This window comes from Anabrus simplex, chromosome 1 (assembly GCF_040414725.1).
Source record: "Anabrus simplex isolate iqAnaSimp1 chromosome 1, ASM4041472v1, whole genome shotgun sequence".
Taxonomy (NCBI): domain Eukaryota; kingdom Metazoa; phylum Arthropoda; class Insecta; order Orthoptera; family Tettigoniidae; genus Anabrus; species Anabrus simplex.
In genome coordinates, this window is record NC_090265.1 from 431,161,869 (window position 1) to 431,180,948 (window position 19,080).

At 39.4% G+C, this 19,080-nt stretch overlaps 1 protein-coding gene across 3 annotated transcripts in view; it reads left to right on the forward strand.

The window, feature by feature from the left end:
• The window catches only part of LOC136856906 (calcium uptake protein 1 homolog, mitochondrial), a 359,229-nt gene that overhangs the window by 296,482 nt on the left and 43,667 nt on the right, over nt 1–19,080 (forward strand). For all 3 annotated transcript variants that reach the window (XM_067135140.2, XM_067135138.2, XM_067135139.2), the window contains exon 7: nt 7,454–7,614. In XM_067135140.2, the coding sequence (XP_066991241.2) occupies nt 7,454–7,614 (161 nt within the window). The remainder of the gene's footprint in view (nt 1–7,453; nt 7,615–19,080) is intronic.

The window sequence follows — 19,080 nt, forward strand, 5'->3', positions numbered from 1 at the left end:
CTGCGCAAATACCTCCATTTTCTTGCACTGCCAGTAATCTCTGACACGTTCGGATGCAGACTTCTTGGGCTTATTTGATTTCACAGATTTCCTTCTATCCTCCTGAACGCCAATAAAAATAATTTCCGGTAGTTTCTGACCCATTTAAACCGAAAATATTTAGACATTTTGCAAATTTAGCACAATTTTCAATATTTCGGCCGATCTGGTCACGAAGTTATGGTGGCCAATGATAGCTATTGCGATAGATTCTACGAGACAAATGTAACCACGCCACGCACAACACTCCAGCGTCACGGAGTCGCAAGATGTATTCATTTTACTGCGTCGCAACAATCTCGATTTTAACACAAAATGGCGGACTCTCCCATCTCTCGCCATGTCGTCACCGAGTATTGAAACTATTCAGAGAATAGTCTCAGCCTCCGCCTTTATAATCGTTTATCAACCTTTTAGATATCATTTATAGTTGCAGAGTTATGAAGAGGAACTTATTAGACTTTCCCGTGTGACGCTTGAAATTATGCGCGGGACACGTACACAACGAAATAAAAGCCGTATTCTCCATTTCTACGTCAAAGACATTCGAGGATTGCACGAGATCCTTTTCTTAAACGTGCACATCGCGCTCTGGACTCCCTAGTCTGCAAACTATTTTAAGTCAAGAAGGCTGTACAATCGTAGACGAAAAATAGGACAAATATATCAGATGTTAAACTGACATAGAATAAAGCTACATACGTGCCATATTTGAACTGACAAGGCAAGGGCGCATACGGGAAAATCACGAATCTTACGTAAATTTTTCACACACGTTAAATGAGTCAAGAATAACAACACACCAGTCTAAACATTTCTTTCGGAAATTAACTTACACGATCTACAGGAAGCGTTATTAAGTTCGTATGTTCGAATTGGTGTGCTTGACTACACAGGACTTCGGTGCGTGCTGGTTCCCTCGTCGAGAGACCGCGCCACTCATCTTCTTTTGTATTCTGTTAGTTATTGCATAGCACGTCGTGAAAATGATGTAGCGGCATTAAAAGAAATAATTGAATTCCTGCATTGATTGTGGGTCAATAAAGGCAATAGAATAAGATTGTTATAGTGAAAATAAAATTAAATCAGTATAACAAAGGATGTTAAACCCCTGTGGGTGGGGGACGCAGACGAAGAATATTGCCTGCCGTAAGAGGCGACTAAAAGGGGCGACCAAGAGATGGTTGTATTAGAACCATGAAACTACTTGTGATTAGGATCACCACGCGGGAACACCATGGGTCGCTTTTACTTGTGCGTAGTACCACTATGTTAGGTACAAAATAGGTTTGTGATTAGTAGCAACAGAGTGCGTACCTGTGGTTAGTCCCACTTTAGGAGCGACACCATGGTTCTGGCTTGCCTATGATTAGTACCCACTATATGAGGAACACCACGGGATATTGCGAGTCCCTGTGGTTAGTACACGTATGTGATGAACACCATAGGTTTGCGTTGCCTGTAAATGGCGCCGCAATGTGCGAAACACCATAGGTCTGTATTACATGTGCGAATTTCATCACCTGTGAGTAGTACCATAATGTGTGGAATACCGCGAGTCTACGCTTCTTTTGATTAGTACCGCAACGTGCGAAACACCATAGGTCTGTATTACATGTGCGAATTTCATCACCTTTGAGTAGAACCATAATGTGAGGAATACCGCGAGTCTACGCTTCTTTTGACTAGTACCGCAACATGACTAATACCATGGTTCTACTTTCTTAGCGATAAGTAACATTATGAGGGGCCGATGACTTGGATTTTGGACTCCTTTAGACTACAAGCATTATTGATTCAGTACTATGCTATAGAAACAGTCCCTTGGTCAGTAATACTATTGTTTTACGTCAGGTTCTGTGAATGTGAGGCATTGCGGGTCGGATCCACTGATTGTTTTAAATTCATATCCATCTATTCATTCTTCGTCCTCACGTTCTGAATAGTGGTCAGTGGAGAAGTTTGGACTTTGAATTTGTCATTACATTTCGTCTCATTTCGTACCATTAGGGGCCGATGACCTAGATGTTAGCCCCCTTTAAACAACAAGCATCATCATCAAGGGACGTTACACACAAAAGCAAATTACTCCTTATAGTTTCTGCAACAGTGATGCTCGTGGTAGAAATGTTGAAAGTACAAAGTAGTTCTACACCAACTACACCTACCGAAGCGAAAATGAGGGCAAGTGGAACATTTTAAGTCACCGCTGTCAAAACAATATTGCACAGGATGCTCAAAGGCCTCCGGGTTTTTGGACAAGTACTGATTTCGGTACCAGGCGTATTCCCACATGGGGCGAAAACGAGGAGACGACAGTTAGTGGTAGGCCTATGTCAGAGATTGAATTTTCAATATGGTGTTTCTCTGCACCAAAACGATATCCAAATTCAGTAATCGAACAGTGTCAGATAATCTACGCACAATGTCTTTCCATACACTAACCCTGTATGCATTTAGTGGTTGACAGTAGGTGTGGCACCAGGAGGGATCATCTTCAGCTGTACGGTATCTTCATTGTCTATAGATTTACGTCAAGAAAAGGAATCCAGAATGAGTTCACCGAACAGTGTATTTTGCTTAAATACGCCATTAAACCATTCGTTCACTTGTATAGATCCAGTTTTTCCGGATTTGGTGCATTTCATGCGGAAGCGTGTTCTTTTTTCACCATCTTACCATATACATCTTTCGACTGTCTTAAAGTGATGCATAAAGGCCTCTTCATTTCGCCACTTGTGGTAACTGCCGACATTATGGTGTAACTGTGTGTTTTAGACACCACCGTTTGCACTGCGGCCGTAAGTGATTTTCCCCGTTTGAAGCCAATGTCCTTCTCGTACACATCTTCTAGCTGAACCCATTGTGATCACTGTTACACACGTTTTCGGGACCGTAGGACTCTGTGACAAATTTAACTACTGCTATGAATATTTGTGCCGTAAACCACACTCCCCGGAGAGCCTTAAAACCTCCCGCAGCGAACACTCCCGTACATTAGGCAGGAGACTATCCATTGACTGCTGGAAAAAGAAAAAACCATCGAGCTTCTTGAAGTTGCGTACTCACGTGTGGTATGCTTTAAACCCCGCGCATTGCTCTTCATGAACAACTTGCATAGCCCATTTATGGATGATCACTTCGTGATTTCATTATTTTAATGGGCAAAATATTTTTTTTCCCTTTTTTTTTTTTCCTGACAGTAGGCCTACGTGCTATTGCCCTAAATTTGCCGCGACGCGTCTCACTGTTCATTACATGCTTTTTTCACTTTCTTTTTTACTTTTGACACGATGGAACTTTTGTTTCGCCGACCAAAACGAAAGCGGGCCCCGCTTACCACTTCTCCAATATTGAACAGCCATAGTCAACGTCTATACGTTCGTCTTTAGCGTTCACTGGTTGGCTATCGCCTTCTACCAAATATCCGGAATCGGAATCGTTTGCTTCAGGATCATGTGAGTATCATTTGAGACAAATGTGAGACACGACATGCCATCATTTTCGAGGCTGCTTCTTGATGAGACTTGTAAATATCAATACGTAAAAAGTTAAACACAAGCTTTGAAACAGATGCAAACCAACAAGTAAACATACCCATCAACATACCATCAATAGCGTCCATCGCATCATGTTTTTGAACATTGAGAGGCTTAACGTGTTCCATATTTTCCTTCCAGCGCAAAAAATAACTTTCTCTGTGTAGATTATCATTAATGCAAAGAACCACTTGTCCCATACAACGACTATAAGCGTATGGTCAGCGTGACCTCAAATCAACTGTTAGACAGTGCGAATTACGGGTAAGGTATGGAATAGAGGCCTCTTTGACGAATAAACCCAGCACGCGGTGCAGTACTGCGTAGCCACATGCACTATTTCAAACATACGAACTTCAACGCTTTCTGTAGGTCGCACGAATTAATTTACGTAAGATCGGCGATTCCCTGGAACGCACCCTGTTCTTGTGAGTGAAAATTCACCTAAATACAGAATTTAATTTACGCGACCAGTACAACACTGTTCAATTCAAATTTCAAAATATACTTTATTTCCATTACATCATTGTTCCGTCACCATATCGAGATATTAATTACCTAGTGAGATTCTCTTGAATGCATAATAATTAATGCAGTTTATTTTCAGTGTCCTTGCTTTGATTTAATTGTTTTAACGTAAAGAATGTGTTGACCATCAACTCAGATAACCTGAATGAAAGGCAGAAGCAATTTCAAGCACATCAATTCAGATGGTACGGACCGCAATGAAATACCAGTTCAATTTCCCAGGCGTTGGTAGCACAACGGCATAGGCAAACGTTCCCTCCGTTTCACTACGTACCCCGCAGTTCGTGAGCTCACGAAATACTCTGCTCTGGCAAAGGCTACTCAATAGGTTATTCCACGGCCGACTGTGGCTCTGTCTCCGCGCCGTGGGAAGTCTCTCGTTCCCGCAATTACCATGAGTTTCTCTGTTCTTTCGATGTCATCTCCGAAAGTTTTGGAGGTATTTGTTATCCATTTTTCGGCTCATATTGATTTTTTTTCTTTTTTTTTTTTTTTTTTTCTTGCAAACTCTGGTCTGGTTGTTGCGATATTTCACTAATCAGGTATTCCACGTTTTATATTTAAGTATTAATTGGCGCAGCCGATCCAGCTAAGTTGTTAAGACACCAAGTATAGCGTCATGGCGCAACGAGAACCGAAGTTATACCAAATACACTATAGACAATACTGGACACTTCCGTATTCTCCCGTACCAAACTGAGAGACATATTGACATGTTGACAGTGGCGCACCTTGCGGCCCGACCTTTAACATCAGGCGGCAAGATTTAATCTACAAAAGTTGCATCGTGACGAATATAAGACATTCGTCATGGTTGCATGTTAAAATTGATAGAAATGACGAAAGTAAATAATGATTTTTTTGCTTTCTTCTACTATGAAAGTTGAATGTTAATACTGATAGAAATAATGAAACTCAATGATTTCGTTTTGTACGAATCCTTGGCTGAATGGTCAACGTTGAGTCCTTCGGTTCAGAAGGTCCAGGATTAGATTCCCGGTTAGATTGCGGATTTTAATCGCGTCTAATTAATTCTGCTGGGTATTTGTGTTTGTTCCAGCACTTTTCTGTTCATATTCAGACAACACACTACACTTCCAACCACCACAGAAACCTGCAATAGCGATTACTAGACTTGGGATTTGTAGGTGCTAAAATGTTATTTTAGCTGCCTAAAGTAGACTCTCAAATAGGTTCTAAAATATCTCTAGGCAGCTTCAATTTTACATATTTTAATAGGCATCAATTAAAATATCATGTTTATTTGCTAAATTGATAATAACTCGTTAGGGGTAAATATAAAAAAGTTTGACTCACCTCTGCTGCAAACATCACAGAATACATAATTTTAATAATGTTATTGATTTCTACGTCCCACTAACTATTTTTACGGTTTACGGAGACACCGAGATGCCAGAATTCAGTCTCGCAGTTCTTTTACGTGCAAGTAAATCTACCGACTTGAGGCTGACGTATATAAGCACCTTCAAATACCACCGGACTGAGTCAGGATCGAACCGGCCAAGTTTGGGTCAGAAGGCCAGCGCCACAACCGTCTGAGCCATTCAGCCCGGCGAATTTTACCACCCGATGTGAAATGGGGAAACTCCTGTAACCACTTTTTAATTAAAGACGACGTGGAACCTGACACGTTCTGCATAATTTACACACTAAAACGGGAATACCAAAATTACCAAAATGTTTACATAGAATGACATGGAGGATTTTTTTTTTTTTTCAGCAGGTCAATGGATACGCTGCGAGAGGTTTTTAAGGCTCTCCGGAGAGTGTGGTTTACAGCTTTCCGATTTGAGGATTTTGTTTAAGATACTGAAAACGAGCCAGCAAATATTTTATTTTCTCAGTATTTATTAAAAGCATTTTTAACTGATTTAGGGATATGCGCAAATAGTTTCTAAAGTCAATTCAGGCATTTTTACGCACTAGAGGATCGCCGTTTCTAACATTATAAATACACGAAACGTGTAAATACAACTTCATTTTATCTCTTCAGGAACAAAATAGGTCTTTCCTTAAGATCCGAGGTCTAGTGATTACATCCCTCCATATAGGGTTGGCGTTAAGGAGGTCATCCGGCCGTAAAATAGAGCCAAATCCACATGTGTGACACAGCTCGCACTCGTGACCCCACAGATAAGGGAACCATGGTAGAAAAAAAAAAGAGGAATTCTTGTTTTATGTATTTTGTTTAATTTTCTTCATCAAATAACAATATGTTAACATAAATTTCTTAATATTCACAAACAGTAGGACAATAATAATAACTCGGTAGCTGACAATTTAACCACCTAAAACAAAAAATCATAGACAGCAACTTAATGTTCATCAAGGAAGATAAAAGTAATACTGCTGTTCAGTAATCATGGATAAAACTGAATACATTAAGAAAGACGTCACTGTTTTGTCTCAAGGAAAATGGAAGAAAGATTTTGATAGCTGAAAAAGTTAAAAGTTATTGCAACCAGAAACAGCACAAACTTTACCAACATGGTTCAATGCTTGTATGATTGTAAATCCAAAACCTGTTGTCACCGGATAAATTAAATTTTCACGAAAATCATCTTCTTAATGCGAATCCAAGAACAAAATTTCACACTACATCACCTGATCAGTATTACTACTACAATCAGTTTCAAGGCCGTCCCGCTAGGTGCGCTGGCAATCAGTGTCTTGCAATATCTCGCTAAGTGGCATGTATTACCTATAGGGTATTTGGTTGTACTTATTTACTGCATGCTGCGCAGTATTTTGGCATGTTTCTCGATCACACTCTATGAAGGACAGATGACATTACAGGAGAGTGGAAATGATCTCAAAATCGTGACGTGCATTTTACTACAGGGACCACGGTAAGAGGCGTAGGCCTATTCTCAAAAATATTTTATGGATAGGCTCACCTTCTTGGCTTTAAAGTTAATAATTTATGTACCATGTTATATCGTGTTGTCTGTGTAGGTTTTATGTTTGATCTTGGCCTGTATGATGGTATAAGATGAAGTCAATGGGATGCACTAGCCTATGATGATTTGTGGGAATTCTGATCGTTGTCAATAAAAATATCAGCCAAAAGCTAAAACTAATACTTTTTTTTTTTTTTTTTTTTTGTACTATTCCCTCTACTTCCTGCATTCCGCTAGCCTCTTTTGAATGATAACTTGGCATATGGTTTTATATTTGTTTTATTCATTATTGAAAAATGCTGTAAGTTTATTTTCAGTCTTTCATTTGATCTTACAAAATTCTAGAAATAAAAGGACTACAAATGCGGATATAATCCTACTCAAGTTTGTAGGTAATGCATTCATTAACACATGTTTTGTTTTCAGCTTCAAGACGTCATTTTGAGATAGCATTCCGAATGTTTGATCTGAATGGTGATGGGGATGTGGATTGTGAAGAGTTCGAGAAAGTGGCAACCCTTATCAGACAGCAAACTAGCATTGGTAGTAGACACAGAGATCATGCCAACACAGGCAACACATTTAAGGTATGATTTTTCTACCCTTGGTACCATCTAGTGCATGTTTCCTTTCTCAATCATTATTTTTGTTCAAAATTTTGTATTTTCTTCCATAGTAACTATGATTCAGATACATTGACTTAAAATGATGCTTACTGATGAATTCTTTTGTGGAAAATAATATATAAGTAATGATCTTCATTAGGGTATGGTAATCATATTATGAGATTGTAAAGAAAGGTTACAGATCTCTTCACATGGTTATGAGGGTATTTTTAGGGGTTGTAGTAAAGATGTAAAAGAGAATGCATGTAAGTCTCTGGTAAGACCTAAATTAGAGTATGATTCTAATGTTTGGAACCCACACCAGGACTACAAGCAGAACTGGAAAATATCCAAAGGAAAGTAGCAAGATGTGTTCTTGGTGATTTCCAGCAAAAGAATAGTTTATGAAAATGTTGCAGACTTTTGGTTAAGAAGACTTGAGAGTAGGAGACGAGCTGCTCGACTAAGTGATTTGTTCCAGGGTGTCGGTGGAGAGATGCCATGGAATGACATTTAACCACCTAAAACAAAAAATCATAGACAGCAACTTAAAGTTCATCAAGGAAGATAAAAGCAATACTACTGTTCAGTAATCCTGGATAAAACTGAATACATTAAGAAGACAGAGCATTTTTTTCACAGATAATAAATTGACTTGACTGTGTACTCACCTTCAAGCCACATCTAACAAAGACTGCAAAAAAGATAAATGTGAGACTTAACATCATATAGAAATTAGTAGCTACTCTGATCTTCCTCTTATTGAGGACAGGACAGCTCTACCTGCCCGCGGCAGATCATTAAATCCCTCAACGAAAAAAGCCAGGGAAGTCGGAGAAAATTTTAAGGAGTATTTTAGCTTAGTAAAGCAGTAACTGGTGAACATCTGAAAACAGTCAGTTTCTAAATTGTTTCCTTATGATGGATTTTGTATTTAGCACACTGCAGTCAAATTATTCATTGTAATTGCTATTGGTAAATTAGAAAGCTATTTTAAAATTTTTTTGTGACGTGTTTCTCTTTCATTGTATACTATTTAACCTCCTCCTATTTAGGAGGGGAGAAAGAATTAGTCTGTGATCACACTAGATATGGACAGTGGAGGGATTTATCCTAGTGAGGGATCAGCCAAATGCAGGGCTCACCTTCTAAAGACGACTCAAACTCATACAGACAACGGACAGAAAGTTTAAGGTACATGGAAAATAGATTAAAATCCCACCATTCGACTTTGCACAAAACAAAAAAACTTACTCAGATTGGTGGACTCGGGACCTTCAGAATGCGAGTCCGTGACGTTCCCACCTCGACCACCGCATCCGGTGTATTTGGTCTTATTATTGCATTAAATAAATTAAACTTGTTCAGTAAAAATGCAGTGTCTACTTACCAGATATCCCTATCTCCTTTCCAATATTGATCCATAAATTCTTCAGCATATAACAGTTGTGATGATTTTTGTCTTTTGTCCCATATCGGAGTACTGTCCCTAACCATTTTAATAAGTTTCTCCTTTAAATCACTCATTTTTTACGGAGCACAGAACCATACTAAGATATAAACGGAATACGTATCAGGCTTCCGGCCGATAATATTACGAGCAGGTGGCCTTGGCCTTGAACCAACCAATCACAGAATGGCGCTCAAGAAGCACAGCACTCCAAAATCAAACTGAATTGATTCTTGGGGGAGGAGCGGAGAGATGAGGGATCAGTGAAGTGCCGGCATGAACACCACTAATGAAATGTATGGGTTTGTATTGCATCTCTCAGCTTCCTGTGTGAAGAGAAAGGAGTGATGAGCACTGAGTGAGGAGTAATCCACTTGGCATGTTCGTACCCTAAGAAACCTTGTCTAGAATGAGGAAGTACCAGGGAAGTGTAAAGAGATAATGTACAAAATGTATTGTGCACCCTTATTGACCATTGCAGCTGAGACCTGGACTATGACAAATGGGGAGGAGAGTAGAACTCAAGCCAGCGAAATGAAATACCAAAGATATATGATAGGAAAGACAGATTGAGAAACAAAGATGTGAGAAAGGTGGTCAGAATGGAAAACCTAAATGAGAGAATTGATTGGATTAAACTAAGATGGTTTGGACATGTACAGAGGATGGAGGACGAAAGAATACCCAAACATATGATGGAAATGAAGTTTGATGGAAAGAGAGCAAGAGGGAGACCTAGAGCAAGGTAGATTGATTTGATGAAGAGGAGTGCAAGAAGAAGAAACCTGGACTGGAACAAAATGATGGAGGAGGAATAGTGGAAGGAGGGAGGAAGGTGGAGAAGTGCCATAAATGCCCCAACCCGGCAGGAGCTGGATAAAAGGAAAGGAGGTGATGATGATAGGTCACTTGATGTCGGCTGGCTTGTAGACGTTCAGAACTTTATCACATCCTGGTAACAATGAATGTTCTCATTTATGCTAGTAAAAGTACGGAAAGTATTGTCTACAGCAGAGTTGTGTAGCTGGGTGCCCATTGAGACCAGCCCAGTATGGCTGAGCCTGTTTGGTTTAAATGTGGGCAGCTTACATACCAAGGTATTATCTGCGCACTTTTTAGTGATAGATTTACACCCTAGTGCTGAAGCGGTCGACTTTGGTTATCTTCGAGATTCGTATTGGCAACCTTTGAAACACAAACTAAGAATCGCTTATCATCGCTGTGCGCCATCTGGCGTACACTTTAAGTACTCGTACTGTTGTTGTTTACACAGCAAAGCCAAACTATAGAATTCATGCTAGGAACACGTTTCGCAACGGGAAATGTTATATAGTATTAAATATTGTGTGTGTGACACAGTTGTTTGTTTAAAATAATAAAGGTTTATAAAATTCATATTGATCGATCATATTATCGATTCAATTCAGATTTCATTTCCATTCAGTTGGCAGTAATAACGGAACCCTTCTTACTTCTCCAACGAGTACAAAAATCTATCACTAAAAAGTGCGCGGATAATACATCATAATCAAGCAAGAGCACAAACATACTCAGCACGGTCAAGGGACAGTGACATTCAATTGTGACAATGAAGCTTTCCTCACACCATTTTCAGTCAAATGTTGTTTGGAATGGTTTTCTTTTTAAATATCTGTGTTTGATTTACGGCACTCAATAACGTATTCTAAGAAATACACATTACAATTTTTGTGTTACAATGTGAAGTCTCTAAAAAAAATATATATATATATCATGGTGTTGTATATTCCTCACACTTAATATTTTTTTAATCAGACTTCATTATTATCAAAATATAATTCACTTCCATGCAGATAAAAGCTCTGTGGATACCCACAACAACAAAATTTTCTGTAGGTTCAGCTGTTTCTAAGAAAAGTGTAGGCTACCTGCAAGGAACTTACACAATATCATGCACTCATTCTTTACTTGAGCAACTGTACAAATTTACAGGGTTGAGACTTACAAGCTATGATTTAAAATTTATTGGATGGGAATGGCAAAATTTCAGCTAAGAAAAGTAAAATTCCTCTTAACCATTTAGTAAAATATGATACATAATTCAGCAAGACAGTTTTATGCTTGATTCAGATTTTTCCACTGGTGACTTTTCCAACTCATTCAGATTTTGAATAGTATTTAAAACTTATATTGAGTCACTTTTGTTTAGTCATCCCCTATAATAGTCACATGCGAGTATGTTTCATTTTGTAGTGGCATTTTACATTATACTTTCTCGATGTAGCTGACTGCCCGTATAGTAGCTAGGCATTTTGCACGGTCTCCTGCTTGCACTGAAAGTACTATTCTTTCCAATGGCTCTCTGCAGTCAGATTTGGTGAGACACTAATATTTTTCATTAGTTTCTGCCTCCGTTTTGAACTTGGGGGATTCAGATATCACTGAGATGATCAAGACTGACCATCAGATCTTCACAGCATCTTACATAACCACAATGTCAGTGTGACTGAAGCTCACTTACTGATCACTCACCCGCCCATTTATATGTTTTGCGCTCACGGGACAAAAACTGGCCTACACGGTTTCTGACTTAGGTGGTATTACCATATACATGATGTTACATAGGTCCTAGAATTTTCCATCCTGGAATTTTTCCACTGGTTGTCAGATGTTGGTCATCAGCCTTCAATGATTAAATGATAAATGGGGATAGTCAGTCATAGACTTTTACCTCTTGTAGTAGTTGGGCCCAAAAGTGGGTATATGGATATCGGTAATATATTCATTATTTTGTGTGCAGTATCCTGACCAGGAGATCAAATATGTCTGGTTGGCTGTTGCTTGCTTAGCACCACCTGAGAACCATGTGTAGTGTTTTTTAATGTTTCACCTATGACATGAGCAACAGTAGACCCCCAGTCCCACATAAATTGATCTAGATGATAAATCAATGCACCTGTAAAGTTTGGAACAAAATAGGCAAGACGGAAAAATTTGAAGTTAGAATGGGACTGAAAGAAGGGAGTGTGCTGTCATCTCTCCTGTTCGTTATCATCATGGATGAAATACTCAAAAAAATGAAAAAGAAGACTGGGGCAAAAGCACTAAAAGCATGGTTATTTGCTGATGGCTTTGTATTGTTGGACGCAAATTAAGAGGAAGTACGAGAACAGATCAGTATATATAATGAGGTGATTAATGGATGGAAAATGAAAATGAATAAGGAAAAGAGCAGAATTGTCATTTTTACATAAGGATCAAGGAATGGAAAAGATGGTATAATAGTCCAGGGGAATTCACTAGATAGTAAGATCATTGCAGTATCTTAGGAGTGTGATATATCGGAAGATGGAAGAATGGCCCAGAAGATAAGCGGAACAGTGTAGTTAACTGGAGGATTTGACCAGAGTATGAGAGGGCTATTGTGAAGTAAGGAAGTGCCCATATGATGGAAATCATGTTCATGTTTTACCGATTGTAACAATCAAAGCAGAAGGAAGGAAGGAAGAAAGAAAGAAAGAAAGAAAGAAAGAAAAACCAGGCAGGTAACATGAAATTCCTAAGTAGTATACTGCGCAAGACAAGACAGGACTGAATGAGAAATACAGTAATACGAGAAACAGTAGGTACTTACTTATAGAGTAAAATGGGCCCACCTATTCAATACAAGACTAATGTGACTATATTCTCACAATAGTCAGTTACATTGAAAATGAAAACCTACAACATGTTTCCAGTCTTTGACCGGGTCAGGGATGTAATGAATGAAACATATATAGGCTGTTATTACAATGGGGTCGCCACTCCCAAGGTGATTTATTAATGAGTGATAAATGCTATGAAATGATAATGGAGAGTGTTGCTGGAATGAAAGATGACATGGAAAACCGGAGTACCTGGAGAAAATCCTGTCCCGCCTCCGCTTTGTCCAGCACAAATCTCACATGGAGTCACCGGGATTTGAACCACGGTATCCAGCGGTGAGAGGCCGACGCGCTGCCGTCTGAGCCACGGAGGCTCCCAGTCAGTTACATTATTATTTCAATATTAACATTACAGTAGTACTAGTTTCAGTCACTTGGGCCATCATCAGCTATACATAGGGGCTCCTTCAACTTCGTTGCCATGCAACACGCAATAAATGTGGACGTTTGCACCGCATAGCCGGGCGCATATATCACTCCAGATATCAGTAATAGTAGTCGCTGTTGACGGTTTGTCCCTCACGCACAGCATGCTTAAGAATAACACCCTTGTAGTCATATGCCACAGTCAGCATAAGCTTCACCTGACTGGGTTCCTGTCAAAATTTATGTATGTGACGAACCTGGGTGACGCCATTCGTTCAATCGATGCTTTAATTCAGGCTCGTAGACTTGTGCTCAGATCTCATCAGTGGCGACAGCACGCTGCAGAAATGCGTCTCCTTCGTTGCGGTATCTGTCCAGGTGGATGCCAGCCAGTGCATACCGGTGCCATTTCTGTCCATCGGTGAGGATGCAGTTTTCCTCACGTTCAGAAATTTTGTCAGTATCTGCCACACTGGTTGATGACTGAGACAAACCTCTATGGATAATTCCCGGACAGTCCATTGATGGTCTACAGAAACAAGACCACTCATGATGTCAATCTGATCTTGAGGAATGGATGGCTGACCTGTGCGGTGCAAATCCGCTGTCTCATTCCGACCCGCACAAAACGCCTTGACCCATCGTGCAACCATCCAATTGTGCAGCAAACATTGTCTACTTTCAAACTTGCTTATAGATTTTCATTTCCATTTTAGGCCCACTTTTTCAACTCTTGGCACAAGCTGACATCCTTCTTATGCATTTAAAAAAAATTCTGCCTGTTCATTTTCCTGTATCAAGGTGAAGCAAACAATTTATACCAGTCTTTTGTGTTTGATACATGAAGAACTTAGTAATTTATGAGCTTCATATCTGTATTGATGACTCACACAAACGCAAAGAGGAGAACAACTCCACCTAATCAATACTTATTTATCATTGTTATTAAAAATACAGGACCGGTTTCGACCTTAGCAGGTCATCCTCAGCTGGACATACATATAACACATCGTGCAATTGCAAATATTACCATATCTAAAAAGGAATATCATGTAGCATGTCAAGTTGTACTCATGAGTAGGGCATTCGTCAAATTGGAAGTTAAGTATGCCGGGCTGAGTGGCTCAGACGGTTAAGGTGCTGGCCTTCTGACCCCAACTTGGCAGGTTCGATCCTGGCTCAGTCCGATGGTATTTGAAAGTGCTCAAATACGTCAGCCTCGTGTCGGTAGATTTACTGACGTAGTTAGTGGGACATAAAACAAATAACATTACTACTACTATTATTATTATTATTATTATTATTATTATTACTGTATTATTATTATTATTATTATTATTATTATTATTATTATTATTATTATTATTATTATTATTGGAAGTTAAGTATATGTTATCATGTGTGAATGCACATCTATGAAAAGTGAATATTCTCAAACTTAAAACTAACTTATAAGTATTAATAAAATAAAAATAACATGCGTGAAACACTTTCATGCTTGTGAATGTTTGAGTGTATGGCTTGCACTGTTTCTTAATTCTTCATTTTGACTGCTATCACTGTCAAGTTTACCCTACTTCCTATCGTACACGACAAGAAGTATTCCGTAACAAAAGGAGACTAAAGGGCACTCATGTTACCATCCGGGAAGATCTCACGTCCGCTAGACTATCCATACTGAAGGCCGCAATTCACCGTTTCCATGTAAGCAACTGTTGGACTGCAGACGATATCATCATTAACAAACCCGATGGGGGCAAAGTGCGCATTAACCGGCTGTGTGACTTACCGGAGGATAGAGATAGCAACTAAACGAACAATTCATTTGACTGTTCTGATCTCTATTTACTATATTTCATTTTATTTAAATACCACCTTAGTGTAATTTAATTAGATTAGCTCACTATAGTTAGATTATTTCATCCACATAATTATTAATTTTTCATAAGGTGGCTACGAGAACTAATGTATTACTCTCCTCTGACAGTACCGGACATTCCTTCCCAGCCACGATCCCTTTCAAGGCCTCACTCACCCCTCCACTGTCCACAAACAGAACACGGCCCTGTGACAAGCGTCCACTGACCCCTCCTGGAATAACCCCCCCTTCCTTCTCTTACAACTAGAGACCTGCTCCTATCTAAAGTGTCCTCTTTCCCTAAAGGTTTCCATATAGCTCATCTAAATGTACATTCATTGTCTGCCCATTTCCACAAACTTGAAGAACTTGTCCTGGACGTATTTGATGTTTGCCTTCTCACTGAAACCTGGCTTCATGATCTGATCCCTTCGAAGACTTTAAACATACCTGGCTACTGTTTACTTCGGAATGACAGAGCAGGAAAGAGGGGAGGGGTGTAGCAGCGATAGTCAAAACCAGTTTAATAGCAAGTTCAGATAGCGAATACAATAGACGACCCGAGTTTCTGCTCTTGGAAATAATCGTAGCCCATCAGAAATGTGCTGCCTGTGTGGTGTACAAGCCACCTGCAATTGGACATTTGGAGGACGTAGAGAAAGCATTGTTATGCATACTCCCGCAATATGAACATGTAATTGTCATGGGCGACTCTAACACAGACACCGGAAACAATGCCGAATGTCGGCAGCTTATGAGCATGACTACATCTTGTAATATGAGCATTTTGCAAACACTCCCTACTCACCACACTGCCACATCACACACGACAATCGACTTAATGATTGTCAAGAATACAGACAAAGTACTACAACATGGCGAGACATCTGTACCAGGAATTTCAGCTCATGACCTAATATACATCCCCTACTCCTTAAAGACCCGAAAGACAAAACCAAGGACTAGTACATTCAGAGATCTGTCTAAAATTGACTCCAGTATGCTCACTGAAGACGCACTAGATGTTCCATGGCACCATATACTGACAGTTGACGACATTGACATTAAAGTAAACATATTTAACAAATATCTGACAGCGCTCTATGATCGACACGCCCCGCCGAAAACAGTACGGGTAACACGAGCCCCAACACCGTGGCTAAACTTAGAGATAAAGGAGTTAATGGCAAGACGAGATGCCGCACATCGAAAGTTTAAGCGACAACCAATTCAAGACAATTTTGATGCATTTAAACGGCTACGAAATAAAACATCGCAGTCAGTACGCAACGCTAGAATTAGACATGCACATACCCTGCTAAAACAAAATACTAGACCTGCTATGGCTTGGAAACAACTAAGACACATGGGAATAGGTAAACAAAGAGACGATCATCCTATTGACATATCCCGGGACTCCCTCAATACATATTATACCACTCCCGGACATACCATTGACAGAGAAAGGAAACATAGAACATTATACAGCAATTACAACTCCCCTGCACCTGACAGAGAAAAATTCTACTTTTCACATGTGACACCCTGGCAAGTTAAACAAGCCATATTTAGAATAAAATCGAAGTCCAAAGGGATAGACAGCATAGAAATAGAACTCATTAAGACAATAATTGACATAATTTTACCTACAATAACTCACATCTTTAACCATTCACTAATGACTGGCACGTATCCCTCCTTATGGAAAGCTGCCGTTGTCGTCCCGCTCGCTAAAAAATCACTGCCTGAAGACGTAACCAACTATAGACCTGTGACCATATTATCGATCTTTTCAAAAGCCCTAGAATTCATTGTACACCAACAAGTCTCCAGCTACTTGCAAATACACGATATTCTTGACGAACACCAGTCTGGTTTTCGACGTAACCACAGCACTAGTACTGCACTACTTAACGTTACAGATGACATTCCTAATGCGATGGACAAAAGACAATTTACCATCCTAGCTCTTCTTGACTTCTCTGAAGCTTTTGACTCAGTTGACATAGACATACTACTTTCCAAATTATTTAAACTCCAGTTCCGACATACAGTCTTCAGTGGATGAATTCATACCTCCGTGGTCGTCTGCAGTGTGTAAGAAAGAACAATAATGAATATTCATCCTGGCGACCCGTAGAGGTTGGTGTTCCACAGGGGTCTGTCCTAGGACCGCTTCTATTTCCTGTCTGTATCAATTATATTACGTCGTCGGTAAATAGCTGCAGACACCACATGTACGCTGACGATATACAATTATACTTGCACTGTGAACCGAAAAGACTAACTGATGAAATTAAAAATTTCAATAGAGATAAGAAATCTGTAACTCGACTGACATGCATGGACTTAGATTAAAAAACGTAAAATCTCAAGCTATAATAATTTCACATCCTCGGCTTTGTTCAAAAACCATAAGCAAATTCACTTTACCAAAATTCACCCATTGATTTCAGTGAATCTGTCAAAGATCTCGACGTTATGATAGACGAACATCTTTCTTGGAAGCAGCAGGTTGCCAGCATCTCCAGAAAAGTATTTGTAACACTTAACTCACTTAGAAGATTCCGCAACATATTTTCTCGAGTATTAGAAGAACGCCTCATTTGCACTCTGGTATTACCTCATTTCAACTACTGTGGCGCCGTGTACAACGACCTGACTGCTAGCTACTCTTAACGACAAACTACAACGTGCGCAAAACGCCTGTGTTCGCTATATATGTGACCTACGTTACTTTGACCATGTTCCACCTGCCTACGATGAATTCGGTTGGCTGAAACTCAAACAGCGCCGTAATCTTCATGCTTTATGCCTTCTTCGTCGAATACTCTCCTCATGCTCACCTTCCTACTTGTACGGTCAATTTCACCACCTCTCATCCAATCACAGTTTCGGAACACGGTCAAAATCTGATACACTCTTATCTATTCCACCTCACCGCACCACACGATACGCAAACTCATTTGTTATTTCTTCGGCACGACAATGGAATACACTACCCGTCTCTGTCAGAGGAGCCTCACCTGCTAGTTTTAGGCAACTTTGTAATCACTACCTACTAAGTAATGCTATGGAAATATTGTAGATTTAGCCTTCCTCAAACTATAGACTTTATATAATCCCACTGTTATTACCAAGGTTAATAGAAATAAGCTAATCATGTCATAATTGTGTAAATAATCATCTTCATCATCATCATCATCATCATCATCATCATCATTCTCCTAGTTTTCCTATTTTTATTTTTTATTTTTATGATAATATTGTATTGTTTAGTAGTTGCAAGATGTTTCAGTTGTAAGTGTATTTATTTCAATTTTGCACATGTAGATAACTGTATTTTCTGGTTAGATGGAAGAGAGGGCCTAATGGCCTTAATCTTGCCAGACAAAATAAATCCATTGTATTGTATTGTATTGTATTGTATTCAGTCTAGTTGTCCACAACTGTGCATTATATTAGAAACTCAATGGCTTAAATTGTAATATGAGTTACACTTTAAAATACCAATATCTCATTTAAAAGATTTTTGTCACCATATGTACATGAAGGATAAGAAACACTTTGCATCTCTAAAAGGCAAAATATTAATGTAGTGTGGATTCAGTTGAGGCTTGGATGGAAGTGTAGAAATTGCAGCTTGCCGTATATAAAATCCAGTTGTTTACATCAAACGATGAGTCATAATGTCCTTTGCCGTATTAAGTGGTGATGTACTGCATTAAACCAGAGTGGTGGCTCCTTCCTTTTTGTAGTTGTGTGACGTAAGAATTTTCTGTGAAAGATACGAGTAAGATGTGAGCGATACTAATGTATTGAAGGAATGTCTTAAGTTATGTGAAAGAATCTATATGTGTACTTACTGCTATTGTGGTTTTGAGGTTGTATATGGTTTGGGAGCACGTTGTGTACTGCTTCATGTTCATCTCGGGCTAATGCCGTTTGCTGTGGGGCGGAGGGGCAGGAGGAGTGGCTGTTGAGGGGGTAGGGGTGGAGTTGGGCGTGTCTTCTGGTTGTTCTCTGGCGCGTGTCAAGTTTTGTTTATTGATTGATATTTGTTTTTTCTGTGATTTTGTTTATATTAAAAT